The sequence below is a fragment of the Oncorhynchus gorbuscha genome, linkage group LG08 (genome assembly GCF_021184085.1).
Source record: "Oncorhynchus gorbuscha isolate QuinsamMale2020 ecotype Even-year linkage group LG08, OgorEven_v1.0, whole genome shotgun sequence".
NCBI classification, from domain to species: Eukaryota; Metazoa; Chordata; class Actinopteri; order Salmoniformes; family Salmonidae; genus Oncorhynchus; species Oncorhynchus gorbuscha.
Window position 1 is genome coordinate 56,101,331 of NC_060180.1, and position 16,958 is coordinate 56,118,288.

The 16,958-nt window shown below is 50.1% G+C and overlaps 1 protein-coding gene across 1 annotated transcript in view; it reads right to left on the minus strand.

The window, feature by feature from the left end:
* LOC124041864 (protein patched homolog 1-like) overlaps positions 1–16,958 on the minus strand; it is a 35,921-nt gene that overhangs the window by 3,541 nt on the left and 15,422 nt on the right. Inside the window, 12 exon segments of the mRNA XM_046359947.1 lie at positions 3,175–3,317; positions 3,495–3,632; positions 4,835–5,115; positions 5,298–5,478; positions 5,651–5,793; positions 6,722–7,613; positions 8,902–9,027; positions 9,274–9,522; positions 9,658–9,789; positions 10,644–10,791; positions 12,367–12,488; positions 12,666–12,861. Of these exon segments, the coding sequence (XP_046215903.1) occupies positions 3,175–3,317; positions 3,495–3,632; positions 4,835–5,115; positions 5,298–5,478; positions 5,651–5,793; positions 6,722–7,613; positions 8,902–9,027; positions 9,274–9,522; positions 9,658–9,789; positions 10,644–10,791; positions 12,367–12,488; positions 12,666–12,861 (2,751 nt within the window).

Here is a 16,958-nt window from a genome sequence, read left to right on the forward strand (position 1 = left end):
CGCCACCAGCACTCAGGCACATTAGTAAACAGGTGACATGAGGACACACTGGATGGGAGGACATTGCAGAGCTGGGGGTAGATAGAATCAGACCACCTCCCTCAAGCCCTATGTTTGCCTCTACTTTCCTCATTATTTTTCATTCCCTTTCCCCCCCTTCCCCTCGATTTCCTCTCTCCTTCTGTCCGTCCCTCTTTACTACTGGCAACTTGACAAGTTGGAAGAAAATTCCTGGGCTCCATCTTCTCCCTCTGGGAGCCCTCATCTATCTACAGTACTGCCACTTCCTGAAAATATGTGTTTACATTAGCCAGCAGATCCTACACGTCAGAAATGCCAGGGCCCTCCCTCCCCTGTCTGACTGCAGGCTGGGGAAAAGAAACGTGCCCCTCCTGGCCTCCGAGCTGCTGCTGCCGCTGCTGCTAATGTAATTTTCCCTTTAACAACTTAATATCCAAAGTCATTGAGCTCCAATTTCAGTGTGGCGAGGGCAAGGCACCTCTATGTTTATACTGGGCTGGCCAGTGGAGCCTGCCTGCTCTTCCTGCCTGCCTGCCGAGCCGCCTGCCTACGTCAGCCAAATCACATTACACCTCATAGACACTACATGAGAGAGATAGACAAGGCCTGCTGTTTGGATGTGTCCCAGAGCTGCTATTCCTCCTATCCCGTTTTGTATTCAACGTCACTGCTGATTAGTGTGTAGTGGGCCACACGTGATAGTAGAGATGCAGGTAGTGTACATAGAGTCCGTGTCTCTTTGTAATAAGAACAGAGAGGAAACCATATACTCAGTCTGGTATCTGAAGAGAACCAGAGTGGATGGGAAGCTGCTCTGGAAAAAAATGGTGTTTGTGTGTTAAGGGCAGGGGGTAAATCAGATTCTCAACATGCTCCAACTAAAACAGCCTTTGATGCTCCCAATGCTGTTGAGAGCCTCGTCTTTGTCTCTCTTGGAATTGTATGGAGCTGTTGTGGTTCCTAGCTCTGCCCTAAATGGTTGCGTGGTGAATGGTACTCTATAATGGGCCACAGAGCTGTGAGGTTGCCTGGGTTTCTGTGAGCCTCTCTGTGCTCTGAGGGAGGGCTGAGGTTGCCACAAGAAAGAGCGCATGAGAAAATTAGAGAGCACTCCACTTAAACACTAACAGAAAACAGAGAGCTCAGCTCTTTTAACTGCGGTCCAGACTTAGAGGTAAGAAAAAGAGAGTGGATTATGAAAAACAAGGACAAGGATAATAGCATTCTGGCACTTTCGTTCATCCCCGCCCCGCCCCGACTCTACCACACCGGCTTCGTTCGTGTCACACCTCAGAAGGGAAGGTCATTCTTTAAGTTTGGTATTGCACTTGCCGTTATTTCACCTTGTGCACCCTCCCATTTACTGTTCTACTATTCCTACGTCTGTCTCTTTAACAAGGCAAATGGAGGCCTCTCTGTTTTACTCTGAAAATCTATCCCTCAACTTAACTTGTTATGACCAAATACTTCACCAAACATTTCAGTTCAGTCTTCTCAACCATGACCGACTTCAAAAAGACACACACGTGACTGGTCACTTCTTGTGCCCCTGAAAGTAGCATCAAATGAAAACACACATACCCTAAGGTAAAGTAGAAAACCAGATGAAACAGAAACCACCATCTCGGTTCACCTCTAGTTACCGTCCAACTCAACTCGTTAGATACTCGTTAGATACAACCACTCACTATAATAACTATCCTGCATCTGGGAAAAGGCAAGAAAAAAAGTTACTTGTTTATTTTACTAAGTCAACATTCCCGAAAGTGGAGCTTGATTTATTTAAGGGGTAAAAAATAGAAAAAAATAGAGAGTACCTAAACTATCCACGGGCCTGGTTGGGCTAGACCTCCAGAGAAGACCTAGTGTTAGGAATTCTGTTGTTTATATAAACTGTAATCTTTTCCATTCGGAGTCAGGGGTTGGAAAGGGTGGCTCCTTTGGAGAGGGGCTGCTGAGCTCGCTGGGGTGTTTATCCACGGTACCACCGCCAGGAGATGTTTACAGCAATGTATTTATGCTACTCCCCAGATTGAGGGACGGCTCTGCTCTCCTCTGCTACATCTAAACAGGACCTCCTAGTGTGAATGCCCTCCTCGTGCTGCCTGCTAGCCCACCACCACCACAGCACTTAGTTCTCCAATCAAGCATCCAAGCTCCACCACTATCCTAGAACCAGGCACCCTCCTCCTCACAACTCTCTATTCCTCATTCCTCTTTCTTCCCCACCCTGTTGTTCTTGTCCTTCTCTCATCTCTTTTTCCTTCTCTCCATTTTTGGTGGGAAAACAAACCTTCCCAGTACCACCATGTTGCTTGACTCAAACACTTAGAGAAAGCTTGGAGCGTTTCTGACAAAAAGCCACCCTGAGCGTATTAATATTTTCAATATGCTGCCCTGCTTTCTCAGTTAGTGATTTTTTTTATGTCATGGGCCTGTTTGAGGCTGTTCTCAAGGCTGTGGTTCAGTTTCAGCTGAGGCCAGATTCAGCTGAAAACATTGCTATTTGCTTTTTTCCACTGATGCATTTTGGCAGAGAAAAAATTACCATCCAACAGAAGCCAGAGGTCTTGGTTGGGAGTGAGGGTTGTGGTGGTGACTTCTGGTAGGGGTACAATTGACCAGTTCAAACCCTTTTTTTTATTGTGGTGCCCTATTTGGGCACAAAAGCTTTCAACCGGATGATTGGCATGTTCACAGATTCCGTATGAAAATAGTATGTGTGTTTACATGCGTGTGTGTGTGCTCGTATGTGTGGTGTATGCATGTGTGCGAGTCACCACCACCCAGTGGGTAGTCAAACATTTACATGTTTACAAGCAGCTGTTCCACACCCTTGATGTTTTCTCCATTTGTTGTGCTATCAGGGTGGGGCCATTAGGGCGCTGGGGGAGGCAGGCAGACAGCAGCACAAAGGCCTGACAGACAGGGCCAGGTGGGGGTCCACATTCCCACCTGCATGCACCCCTGACCCCCTACCCACACTGGCTCCCTCACCCAGGGGGAAACAGACAATTGTCTCCATGCATCAGCCCCCTCGGCCTACCCCTCAGCAACATAAACACAACACCACCACTTCCTCTGTAAGGCAACATATGGACTGGGGGGAAAGGGAGAATCTGCCCTGGCAGAAGTGAAGTCTCTCACACTCACCTCAGAATGAAGTCAAACTCGGATCCAGCCAGCATGAGGACCCCTAACAGAGTAGAGATGGCCCCGTCAATCACAGGGGCAAACATGTGCTCCAGGGCCACCGCAGAACGCCTGTTCCTATTGCCTATGGCCGTCAGAAAGGCCTGGGGACAGGAGAGCGGACAGAGACAGAGGGTTAGGGTCAGGCTATCCAGTAGAACAGACTCATGGGAAAAAAGTAGTAACTAATGGCTATATCATCATTCCATCCCTGACAACACTTCTTATCTTCATTGACTTTGTTTTGTACCCTGCCCAAGAGAGTCAGGAAGGTTTTTTACCAGTGCGATATGGACAGTGAACTCGACGCCGATGCCCACAGAGGCGATGAGGATGACCACTGGGATGGCACTGAGCTTGATGCCGATCAGGCCCATGATACCAAACAGCTCCACCGTCATCATGGCCAGGATGAAGACCTGAGGAGAGGAACACGGGTTGGTTAGACACTGCCTCAAACTCTGGAGTCACAATGAAACACAACCATTGAAGTGTAGTTAAACGTGTTAGAGATGAAGAGAGAGAAAGTTATGTCTTGCACCTACAACTCTCAGTGCCTATTTCTATAATATAATTAGGTAAAAGTTAGGTCTTCACCCCACATCATTTTTGACCCTACATTCGGAAGGTTTTCACTGTCATCTGCACGGCATTGAATTACACTTAGGCCCTAGTCTCACTCTCCCTCCCTAGTTGATCCCTCTTTCAAGGTTGCTGAGATGAGTGACAATGTCAGACTCTCACCGTTCCCCTTCTACTGCTTGTCATTCCTCCTGACACAATTTCACAACTAATGTACTTCTTTAGAAAAACATTATTTTTTATAAGATAGAGAGAGAGAGAGAGAGACTTAGCCTCGTGAACCTCTGATGTTTGCAGGGGTCCCAATTTGGTCACGGTTAAATTGGAAATGATAAAACCCTGTTTTATTGCGCGGCCACATATAGGCAGTGAAACTATAGAAGCTCCAGCTTGAAGAGGGACAATGTGACTGTGATGTAGGTCTGAAAGGACGCCCCTGCATGTTTGGAAGATGGTGCCGTCTGTCTTTCAGTAGGACTGACTACTTAAATAGTGAAATGAAATACATTTCAATTCCAACTGAAACCTGTGCCACACTGACTGAACCGCGCCACTACAGCCCCAACGGTCGGTCACGAGAGTCACCCTTCAGTGCGGTCTGACCGGGCGGGCGGCCCAGGGACCCTCCCCTCATGACCAGGCTGTGTGAAATGTTTCCCAGCCGCTGAGCTGACAGGCCGTCTCCCCCCAGGCCTGATGGATGGGTTTAGCAGGCCAAGGTCGCGACTGGGCAGATCTGTCCTGTCCCCAATTTTTGACAAAGAGAGCTGGAGGTAAAGTCTTCAGCAGAGGCTTTGCATTTCCTTTTCTAAGACCGGCCGGGCCAGATTAGAATGACAAAGGCCTGGGGGGGGGGGGGGGTGAGTAGCACCCCCCAGGCCAACCCGCCATGGGCCCTCCCCAGAGATGGGGCCTCCACCCTCTCTGTAGCAGGGTTATTGAGCTGTGCTGAGGGAGGGAGGCCTGGAAGGAGGAGGAGGAGGAGGAGAAAGAAGAGGAGGAGACAGAGGAGGAGGGATGCTGAGCTGAGGGGACCTACAATGATGCCAGCGGTCCAGGGGTTGAGCAGGAGGATGGCACAGACCAGGAATGTGCAGGCTAGCACCACGCTGACAGCCAGGAGGAACCAGTGTCGCAAGCCGATGTACTGCTCCCAGAACAGGAATGGGTAACCATTGGGGTAGTTGAGAACACCTTTACGGGTGAATTCCTCGCAGATGGCCCGCACGCTCTCGATGCTCTCGATGAAGTCGGACGCCTGCCTCAGGCCGTTCAGATAGAAAGGGAACTGAGCAAACTCCAGGGGCTCCGCGGCAGGGACTGTGACAGATGGAGGAAAGGTTAGACACTCAGGTTCTCACAGATTTACAATCTGTTGTTAGTATCAACAATACCTTTATATTGAAGGAAGGATACACATGTCCTAGGCCATTATGAACTTGGATCGTGGTAGCAACTTGATTAAAAATGATTCACATGATTTTAAAGAGACGCCTACTTACTGCGCAGATTCTCTCCGGTGGTGTCATACTTGTCGTGGATCCACTCACGAGGCTGAGGGTAGAAGTTACCCTGAGAGGCAGCATAGCCCAGAGGGTCATTGCTCACCCACACAGTCAGGTAGATATAGAAGACCTCTGGGTGAATCAGACCCTCCTCATTCATCAGACGACGAGAAGTCAGCTGGAATAGACAGACAGAGAGAGAATGGGTTAAGCATTCGCGGTAGCAGGACTATACCTTCTAACATATTGAGGGGTGATTCAACCTAACCAGGAAGTCCCATTGAGGTCAAAGCTGGGAAACGGAGTTCTATTGAACTCACTAGGGGCATTGGCACTGTAACGGTACACACCTGGTTGTAGTTGAAGGGGTCCTTCTTGGAGCCGGTCTGGATGAGCAGCTTGTAGGCCAGAACACCATCCTCGGTGCCGTTATGGTAGTTATCCCAGGTGATTCTGCCTGCCTCCCAGTCTGTATCAAAGGCAGCCTGCAGTCCTAAAGGAGAGAGAAGAAGAACACAGGACAGCACAGGGTTAGCCATCTCTGTCGGTTCTACTTTTACCACTACATTCTCATGGTTATTATATCATATAACTATTGACGGGGCCACAACATACGCCGATATGTTTTGAGTACTACGCTAGGAGTTATATTTTAGAGTAGTGAAAACATGATGGTAGACTGGCACGTTTAGAATGAGTCATCAAATTAAAACAAGACGTTTTACAGAGTGTTCTGAATATCAACCTCCTACAATCACACACACACATCCAAAAACAGCAGCTCTGTTCCTCATGTGTATGGGCTGAATAAACTAACCAGCAAAGCCTTTCGTGTTTTCGAAATGACAAAGTCTGGCGCTGCAGCTGAAAACCAGTTCCACACAACCTTTCTCTAATTACAGGGAGATTCTGACTAGAAAGGAAATAGCCTGGTCTTTTATGCCTCCCCAGTTCTCCATCGATTGAAGAGTTCAGTTCCTCATGTTTTGGAACAGCAAATCTGGTTACCCACGGCCGACCCTCAATAGCTTAATATCCTGTAGCGTAATACTTCCTCAGGACTAGTCTAGGACCTCCAACAACGTTAAGCTGGAGGGAAGAGGCCAAAAAGGTCACCTTTGACCTTCCTACGATATCATCTGCCCTCCAGCCCTGCTGGATGGTGGTGAACTTTCACCATCACAGGCTTTAACTCACCTCCCATCCACCTCCCATCCTCCACCTTTGTCAGACTAAAGATAAACATCAAAACCCAGCCTGTCACTCCAAAGGCCCTGACATCACCAAACTCTCTACCTCAAGGGCAAGAACCCACCGCAGACGGAGTTCCATTTCAAACACACACTGGCTAACATTAGAATCACTATGGGGCTTCTGGAATGAAAAAAAAACAAGGTCTCCTTTAATTAAACTGTATTTACCTCTGAGCCAGTCTTGGAAATAGTGCAGCCACATCCGGGGCAGCTGCTGGTCGCTGTCCTTCACCACATACTTGACCGAGGTGAAAGAGTTGTGCAGCTGGATGAGGAGACGCTGGGAGCGGGCGTAGTCAAAGCCGTCCATGGTCACCAGGTACATGTTGTAGAAAGAGAAGTACTTGAACTGGGCATTGATGAAGTCGTACTCCTTGGTGTCGCGGGGCACAATGTCGGTCAGGTAGAGTCCGTCATGGACCATGGTGGTTCCGTACAGGCTGAGCCCCAGCAGAGCCACAAAGAGGACCACGACCACCACCTTGCTCTCTGGCTTTAGGAGGAGAGGAGCGTACTTCTCCCGGGCGAAGCTTGACAGGTTCCAGCGGAAGAAGGGGAGAGGAACACACTCCCTGGCCTCCTTGGACTCGTCCATCTGGGCCAGGAGGTCCCGCGTGGAGCTGGAGGGGGTGAAGAGCTGGGAGCCGTAGGAGTCGGTGGGGGAGGGGGGAACGGGGGAGGAGGCCACCAACACAGAGGGAGGGCTGGTGGAGATCTGGGAGGTGGGGGGCAGGATGGTGACTATGTGCTGGCCTGCCGCATCACACTGGGTGAAGGCCTGGACGGTGGTGGTGATCTGGGTGCTGGTAATGATGGTGGAGCCTGTGTAGGTCGTTGTAGTCTGGGCGCCAGGCACGTGGCTGTGGGTGGTGGTTGTGGTGTTGTCGTTGGCATCGGAGAACTCCTGGGGTTGGATCTGGATGACCCGGGAGGAGCAGGGGCTGTAGAAACAACACAGGATGTCCAGACGCTTGTCCTCCCGACGGTGCAGGTCCAAACTCAGAATGGCCGGGAAGATGAGGAGCACCATGGCAAAGTTGAACACCACAATAATGGCCGCCTAGGGAAAGAGAGAGAGAGAGAGAGAGAGAGAGAGAGAGAGAGAGAGAGAGAGAGAGAGAGAGAGAGAGAGGTGGGTGGGGGGAAATACTGTTTAGGAGAGGGGCCAACCCTGTTCATGACTTCGCTCCAATGCTGCCACCCAACTCCACAGCTGCCTTCTTGAGCTCCACAAAAAAGGGCTCTACATTCAAGCTCTCTTGCTGTTTTAGTGCCTCGGATTCAGTCCCAGAAAGTAAAAGAAAACAAACAAAGCAAAATAACGCTCCCTAAATCACCAGCGAAAATAGTCAACAAGCCAGGGAACTGAGGCCGCTGCTGCTTTAAAGAGTGTTGGGCTAGAAACCGAAAGGTCGCTGAATCGAATCCCAGAGCTGGCAAGTTGGAAAAATGTGCCATTCTGCCCTTGAGCAAGGCAGTTGGACATTGATTAAGACAGCCCCCCACACCTCTCTGATTCAGAAGGATTGGGTTAAATGCGGGAAGACACGTTTTGGTTGAATGCATTCAGTTGTGCAACTGATTAGGTATCCCCCTTTCCCTCTCTGCGTGTCTGTGCAGAACCCCTCCTACCTCTCTACTCTATCACCCTGGGGCTGACATTATAGTTGGTATGGTTTCACTGCACCACAGACCACCCAGGGGGAGGCGGGTAGATCACAGAGCTAGAGGCTGACGGCCCAGTGATATACTGATCCACTCCCTCCTCTGATTATTTCCACCCTCCCCACCTGAGAGTGAGAGATAGAGAGAATGTGAGAACGAGAGAGAGAGAGCGAGAGAACAGGAGAAAGAGAGAGGGAGAAAGGGAGGAAGGGAGAGAGGGGAGAGAGAGAGAGAGAGAGAGAGAGAGAGAGAGAGAGAGAGAGAGAGAGAGAGAGAGAGAGAGAGAGAGAAGAGAACGAAAGAAAGAAAGAAAGAAAGAAAGGGGGAGGGAGAAAGAGAGAGAGAGTACGGAGAGAGTGAGATAAAGGGTGAGAGAGTGAGAAAGTGAGAGAGTGAGATAAAGGGTGAGAGAGTGAGATAAAGTGAGAGAGTGAGAAAGGGTGAGAGAGTGAGAAAGTGAGAGAGTGAGATAAAGGGTGAGAGAGTGAGATAAAGGGTGAGAGAGTGAGATAAAGGGTGCAGTGAGAAAAGAACAAAGACACCCCCCCTTAATGAATGTCACTTCTAAAAAAGCATGTGGCCCAATTTTATGTGTGTCTCCTTCAGCGCGGGTGACTGGCACTCCTGGTTCCATGGCAGAGCTAGGCCGTGTAAACAGTGGGGAATACAGCACAGTCTAGTACCTGCAGAGAGAAGGCGCGCAGTGCTGGGATGGGGACCAGGGCTGCCATGAAGAAGGCGATCATGTTGTTGATGGAGGTGAGCGCCACGCTGGTGCCAGTCCTCCTCAGGCAGTCCCCCGTCCTCTCCTGCAGGGGTAAACCAAAACACAGCCAACGGTTAGTGCCAGGCCAGCCAGAGTACATGAATATAAGTAACTGTTGTCATTCTAACTAATATAACTAAGTATGCGTCACAAATGGCACCCTATTCCCTGTATACTGCACTAATGTTGACCAGAGCCATGATTTTGGGACAGAGACCAAGTATGAGGTTACAGTGGATCTACAGGTGATTGAACTAGGGGGCTTGGGGAGTGGAGGTCGCTAGCTTACCTTAAAGGGGATGTTGATGCCAGTCTCAGTGAAGGAATGGGCCAGAAGGAACATGTCATCCACACCGATCCCCAGAGCCAGGAAGGGGAGAACCTGTGTGGTGGCAGCGTTAAAGGACAGGCCCAGCAGAGAGCACAGCCCCAGGCCAGCTGCCACAGACAGAGCCACCAGGAGCACACCAGCCAGCCCCACGGCCCCCTGGGACTTGGCACAGTCCCAACGGAGCATGGTCACACAGGCGTAGGCCAGCTGGAATAGGACGGGAGAGAAGAGAGAGGGTGAGGATTTGAACTTTGAACTCAGCACAGGCAAATATGCATCTGTAACGAACCACTGATATCAATGATGAACCTACAGTAGAGAGAGTCGATTACTACTTCTTACCATGAGCAGGTAGCCTCCAGCCACCCGGATGACACTGACATCAGAGAAGGACTTCATGATGTCGTTGAGGGTGGTGGTGGAGAAGGCGTGGATCTCTGAAGTGGAGTTCTGGGGGATACTGCCATGAGCCACCTGGGGGGGGGGGGCATCAAATAACTTTATTTTAAATGAGGCGAGGGTCAATAATAGAAGTAATGTATTTACATTATAAGCCAGTAGTAGTGATCTAGTTTGATCAGGGCATGCCCATAACTTATTATTTTGGGCCAACAACACACAAACAAGATATAGGTGAGACCCTATGAAGCTTGACAAATAAGGACTACAGATACCAGAGAGCATGGGTCAAGGGGATAAATGAGATCACGTGGTCTCTCAAGCTACTCCATCAGCACCATGAATGGCCGACAACCTTAGGGGAACCCAACACCCTGCACTTTGTTTTTACAGTGACCCTCTCCTCATCTCCCGTTCACTCTCTCCCTCTTCTCCTCTCTTGCGAGCGGGCATTGGTGGAGGCATGACCCTCCCACTCCTTCAGTCAGCATGCTGGGTGTCAGCTATCACAAAAACAGCTTGTTCCTATAACTGGTAGTCTGTCAGTGGCCTCCTTGGAGGACTCTGTTTACTAGGCAGTTGAGGATTGATGGAATTCAGGCAGAGGTTGCAGTCCCTGGGCCAAAGCCAGTCCTCTATGCCTGTGGTGGGTAAACAGCATGACTCAAATTTAAAGGAGTAGGGAAAAACAAGCCGACCTGAGGCCAACCCAAAGAACGCTCTATGATTTGTTCTCTGATCTCTTATTTGCCGGCATATTACTCAAACGGGTCAAGACAGGTTGTTGAAAGGTGCAGGTGGCAGAGGCGGGGCGCTAGGGTCCAGAAACATAGGCTTCATACCAAATGGCATCCGATTCCCTATATAGTTTGATACTTTTGACCAGGCGTAGTGCACTAATGAGTGTGCCACTTTTGACCCAAACATACCTCTACAAACTTCCTTTGCCAGGACTCCAGGATGGCGGTGGCCTTGTCCTCGTTCCAGTTGATGTCATGGATCTCATAGTCGTCCTTAAAGTGCTCGTAGAGCTGCTTGGGGCTCATCAGGAGAAACATGGTCTGGAGGGCCTCCGCACTGCAGGAGGCAGAGAGAGAGAGAGAGAGAGAGAGACACCGTCAGACGCCTGCAGCCAAGTGAGCTCAGACCACACAGAGGAGTCATGTTCTCAACATTCAAAACCCCCAAATAGTAGTGATTAGTGGCATATCAACTAAACGGTGGTTCTATACAGAGTACGTGGAGAAACGGGTGGAGAATTCAGCTGTTGGCTAGTGTTTCTGAATGCAGATACAGGCTCTATTGCCTGAACGGGTGAAAGCAGGTGTCTTGATGCCTTTTTCCACAGCGAGCACAGATGGACCTGAAGGCAACTTGGCACCGATGTGAGAGTTGTGGTGTTAAAAATGTGAATGAGATTATCGTAAGTCATATCATGGAAAAAACTCTGTGGCTTTAAATGACTGTATCCCTCCCTCCATATTTGCCAGGGTCGTGATCTGGGCAGAGACCCAACACTGTCAATCCATTCACATTTGTGCTGTGGTTTTAAATTAAATTGAAATAAAAGAAATCATTCATAATACATAACAGAGCCCAGGAAATGTGTCTTACATAATAAGATGTTTTACATATCCTTAGCATTAGAAATGTGTGGTGGTACACCCTTGTATTTGGAATTATCTTTGGCATCCCCTTTTTCATTCTCTGACTTAAAGGAGAGGCTGCCTTTTTCCCCCACTCCTCTCCACAACAAATCTGTCTTTAGTTTATGTGGCTGTCCATCATGTTTGATTGATCTTTCCCACGCAGGGGCCAGAGGAGGAAACTGATCCTGCTTCATGCGAGGCATTCCTCAGATGTGTGAGGTTCTTAGGAGTCAGAGGCATTCCTCGGCTGTGTGAGGTTCTTAGGACTCAGAGGCATTCCTCGGCTGTGTGAGGTTCTTAGGACTCAGAGGCATTCCTCGGCTGTGTGAGGTTCTTAGGACTCAGAGGCATTCCTCGGCTGTGTGAGGTCCTTAGGACTCAGAGACATTCTTCGGCTGTGTGAGGTTCTTAGGAGTCAGAGGCATTCCTCGGCTGTGTGAGGTCCTTAGGACTCAGAGACATTCTTCTGCTGTGTGAGATTCTTAGGACTCAGAGACATTCCTCGGCTGTGTGAGATCCTTAGGACTCAGAGGCATTCCTCGGCTGTGTGAGATTCTTAGGAGTCAGAGGCATTCTTCGGCTGTGTGAGGTTCTTAGGAGTCAGAGGCATTCCTCGGCTGTGTGAGGTTCTTAGGAGTCAGAGGCATTCTTCGGCTGTGTGAGGTTCTTAGGAGTCAGAGGCATTCCTCGGCTGTGTGAGGTTCTTAGGAGTCAGAGGCATTCCTCGGCTGTGTGAGATTCTTAGGAGTCAGAGGCATTCTTCGGCTGTGTGAGGTTCTTAGGAGTCAGAGGCATTCCTCGGCTGTGTGAGGTTCTTAGGAGTCAGAGGCATTCCTCGGCTGTGTGAGGTTCTTAGGACTCAGAGGCATTCCTCGGCTGTGGGAGGTTCTTAGGAGTCAGAGGGATTCCTCACTACTAGCTAGGCCCTCCCCGTCCTCGCTCCACTCCCTTCACTCACCCTCAATCCTCCCCTGGCCCTGGTGTACACCCCTCCCCCTCTTACCTCTGCAAAGCATTCTGGGTGTCCTTGACCCGGCCGCCCAGGATAAGCTCCTCCTGCCAGTGCATGAACTTTTTGGAGAAGCCGTGGCAACCGCCTTGGAGCCGCCCGGCAATGTCAGGACTCTGTGGAGGGAGACAGACAGGCAGGGCCAACAGTTAACTTATTTAACAACCAGGCACATTGGGCTCACTAAAATACCCTCTTCTTTAAAAGAAAGGGAGAGTGGTGGTGGAAGGAGATAGAGAGGCAGAGATGGAGCGCGGTGGAAGGGGGATAGGGGTACGGTGGCGCTAGCTTACCTCTCTCAGGTCCTTGTTGGGGGCGCTGAGGGGGCACTCGGGGTCGTTGGGGTCCAGGCAGGGGCGGTTCATGTAAGCGTGACCCACCTGGGCCTTGTCCAGCATTTCCCTGAAGCCCTCCAGACTTGTGAACTGGCTGAGCTCCTCCATCAGCTTCAGAGGGTCCAGGTTCATCCACTGGATGTCAGGCATCCCCCTGTAGAGGAACAGAGAAGCATACAGGCTCAGAGGGAGTCGCAGGGCACAGTAGAGAGATAACATGGACATAGCAATCTGCATCACTGCATGTCTTTATATACAGTCCTATCCAGTGCAGTTCAACTGTGCTCTTTCTGCAGAACCTTCTGGATCTTCCTTTTCCTTTCCTCTTCCAGCTGCACCCCATGCCACTGTTCCTACACCTCCAGACTTCCCTGCCTTCCTGTATGCCATTGGGTGGTTCTGGTCTTGCCCTGCCTCTCCCGTACTCTCCTTGGTGGCGAGGAGCTGCAGATGCTGCGTTTATAAAGTAGCGTTTATTATCCTGTTACACGGGGCCACAATGCAGAGGGAAAGGCACGGCGGCAGGCTGCTCGCTCCTATTTCTTAACTTTGTGCATCAAGTCATAACAATTACCTCTGTCTCGCAGACATCTTGATAAGGCTGCAGTAGAGCAGTGAGAGGGCTGGCTGGCTGGTGGCTGAGCTGAGCAGGGAGCCTGTCTGTGTGCTCTCTCCGCTGGGAGGCCGGGCTGATTGCCTGCCTGCCTCTCACACTGTTTAGTGGTGTGATGTTCACAGAGCCTTTCAAAAGGCCTAATCCTGAAGCCTTTTGCTGCTGCTGCCTTTGGGTCCTCCTCCCATGCAAAATTTATAATTTGCCCCAAAGAGCAGGCAATTATGTGGCCTGAGGGATAATGCTTTGGTGTCAGTTGACAGCTTTGGCTGCACAAAGTCAACTTTGTACAGTGCGCTAACTCAGTGGCTCCCACTAATACAAGGAGAGTACTTGTCAAGAGGAAGCACCCCTGCTTTACAAGATTGCCCTTGTGACATCTAAATCATATCACATTACCCATAATACACCAGACAACGGGAAATGGCCTCGGCTGCATAGGTCGTAATGTCTCCATTTTCTGGAGTAGTCAGGTGCTGTAGATGATCATCAAAATCTTTTTGACTTTGTCCTGTGTTAAAATTGTACCATTTATTTCTTACAATAATCTAAAGATGTCTCATGGCAAATATATAACCCTATTGGTTGATCTTATGTTCTAATTTGACATTCTCGCACCTCCAAAAAAATCCAATAATCAAACTATATTAAAATAATGTGAACACAAAAACTAGAACTCGGAACATTACAAGTCACAAAATAATGTTGTACCAATCATATAAAAAGTATATATATATTTTTTATCTAGATACTTTGAGGCCATTTACTTTAGTTGGTAGAGAGAGAGAAAGGAATCCCCGAAGTGTCCTAACTCTGGGCCCAACCTCACTCCAATGATTCATGAAGAGAGTGGCTTCAAATAAAGCTGCTAGTCTCCCATTCCCACATACCAAGCGCCTTTGCTCCTGCTTGCAAAGAGAGGCTCCTTTATCTGCTATTTTTTGCTTGAGTGAACCGGCCTAGGCCCTTTTGTTTTTCCATAGATTGCTGCTCTTTGTTCTCTAAAGATTTTTTTCTCCCTCTCTCTTCCTCTCTCTCTCTCTATCTCTCTCTCTCTCTCCCTCTTTTTGCATTAAACTCGGCTGAACTGAAGCGGAAGCTAGAGGGGCATTAGCCTCAGTGGCCAGGCCACCCCCAGCTCTCTTCAGAACAGCAAAAAGAAACAGCAAATAAATAACAACAAAGACATTTTTAAGAACATATTTCAACACTGTGATTTAGGGGAATACTTGTGGATCTGTGATCATCAAAGGCTCTTCCCTACTCTCTCCTCTCACACTACATGAGAGAAAGAGAGAGAGAGAGAGACAGAGAGAGAGAGAGAGAGAGACAGAGAGAGACAGAGACAGAGAGCGAGAGACAGAGAGCGAGAGAAAGAGAGAGACAGAGAGAGACAGAGAGAGAGAGAGAGAGAGGGAGAGACAGAGAGAGAGACAGAGAGAGCGAGAGAGAGAGAGAGCGAGAGAGAGCGAGAGAGAGAGAGAGAGAGAGAGAGAGAGAGAGAGAGAGAGAGAGAGAGAGAGAGAGAGAGAGAGAGAGAGAGAGAGAGAGAGAGAGAGAGAGAGAGAGAGAGAGAGCTGCCTGCTGGGTGAAAACAGGAGAAAACACTGTTTGTTGTTCAATGTGCAGGCATGTGGCTGCAGAAAACTAGTTTCAAAACCAGACTCTCAAATTGAACTATTGGTTTTAGTAGAATTTATAATCAAACTTTTTGATACACAGAAAGTGAAAGAGAATGTAACTATCAATTTAGAGAGAATTAGCAAGGAATATGGTAAAAAGCATCGTAAAATAACCAAACTCCACTGTTAATTTATTATACGCTCTTTGGGGACCAAGACTTGAATAATGCACTTTTTATTTGTTGGACAACTTACAGCTCGGAGCCCGGGCGATTACCATGAGAATGCACAGTGTTACTCGTTGCTGACAAAGCTGAGCCCCCCTCCAGGGCCCCCTCACTGATGGACACTCACTCGTAAACTGAAAGAATGCTTACCATTGTCTGACCCAAAGGCTCCCCTGCCCCCCTTTAACCCACCCAGTAGCAGCCATCTCTCCCTCCCTCTCCCTGTCCCCTTTACCAACCCACCCAGTAGCAGCCATCTCTCCCTCCCTCTCCCTGTCCCCTTTACCAACCCACCCAGTAGCAGCCATCTCTCCCTCCCTCTCCCTGTCCCTTTTACCAACCCACCCAGTAGCAGCCATCTCTCCCTCCCTCTCCCTGTCCCCTTTACCGACCCACCCAGTAGCAGCCATTTCTCCCTCCCTCCCTCTCCCTGCCCCCTTTACTGACCCACCCACCCAGTAGCAGCCCTCCCTCCCTCTCCCTGCCCCCTTTACCAACCCATCCAGTAGCAGCCATCTCTCCCTCCCTCTCCCTGTCTCCTTTACCAACCCACCCAGTATCAGCCATGTCTCCATCCCTCTCCCTGCCCCCTTTATCAACCCACCCAGTATCAGCCATGTCTCCCTCCCTCTCCCCTTTACCAACCCACCCAGTATCAGCCATGTCTCCATCCCTCTCCCTGCCCCCCTTTATCAACCCACCCAGTATCAGCCATGTCTCCCTCCCTCTCCCCTTTACCAACCCACCCAGTATAAGCCATGTCTCCATCCCTCTCCCTGCCCCCCTTTATCAACCCACCCAGTATCAGCCATGTCTCCCTCCCTCTCCCCTTTACCAACCCACCCAGTATCAGCCATGTCTCCCTCCCTCTCCCCTTTACCAACCCACCCAGTATCAGCCATGTCTCCATCCCTCTCCCTGCCCCCCTTTATCAACCCACCCAGTATCAGCCATGTCTCCCTCCCTCTCCCCTTTACCAACCCACCCAGTATCAGCCATGTCTCCATCCCTCTCCCTGCCCCCTTTATCAACCCACCCAGTATCAGCCATGTCTCCCTCCCTCTCCCTTTACCAACCCACCCAGTATCAGCCATGTCTCCATCCCTCTCCCTGCCCCCTTTATCAACCCACCCAGTATCAGCCATGTCTCCCTCCCTCTCCCCTTTACCAACCCACCCAGTATCAGCCATGTCTCCATCCCTCTCCCTGCCCCCCTTTATCAACCCACCCAGTATCAGCCATGTCTCCCTCCCTCTCCCCTTTACCAACCCACCCAGTATCAGCCATGTCTCCATCCCTTTCCCTGCCCCCCTTTATCAACCCACCCAGTATCAGCCATGTCTCCCTCCCTCTCCCCTTTACCAACCCACCCAGTATCAGCCATGTCTCCCTCCCTCTCCCTGCCCCCTTTATCAACCCACCCATTAGCAGCCATCTCTCCCTCCCTCTCCCTGCCCCCTTTATCAACCCACCCAGTAGCAGCCATCTCTCCCTCCCTCTCCCTGCCCCCTTTACCAACCCACCCAGTAGCAACCATCTCTCTCTCCCTCTCCCTGTCCCCTTTACCAACCCACCCAGTAGCAGCCATCTCTCCCTCCCTCTCCCTGCCCCCCTTTATCAACCCACCCAGTAGCAACCATCTCTCTCTCCCTCTCCCTGTCTCCTTTACCAACCCACCCAGTATCAGCCATGTCTCCATCCCTCTCCCTGCCCCCCTTTATCAACCCACCCAGTATCAGCCATGTCTCCCTCCCTCTCCCCTTTACCAACCCACCCAGTATCAGCCATG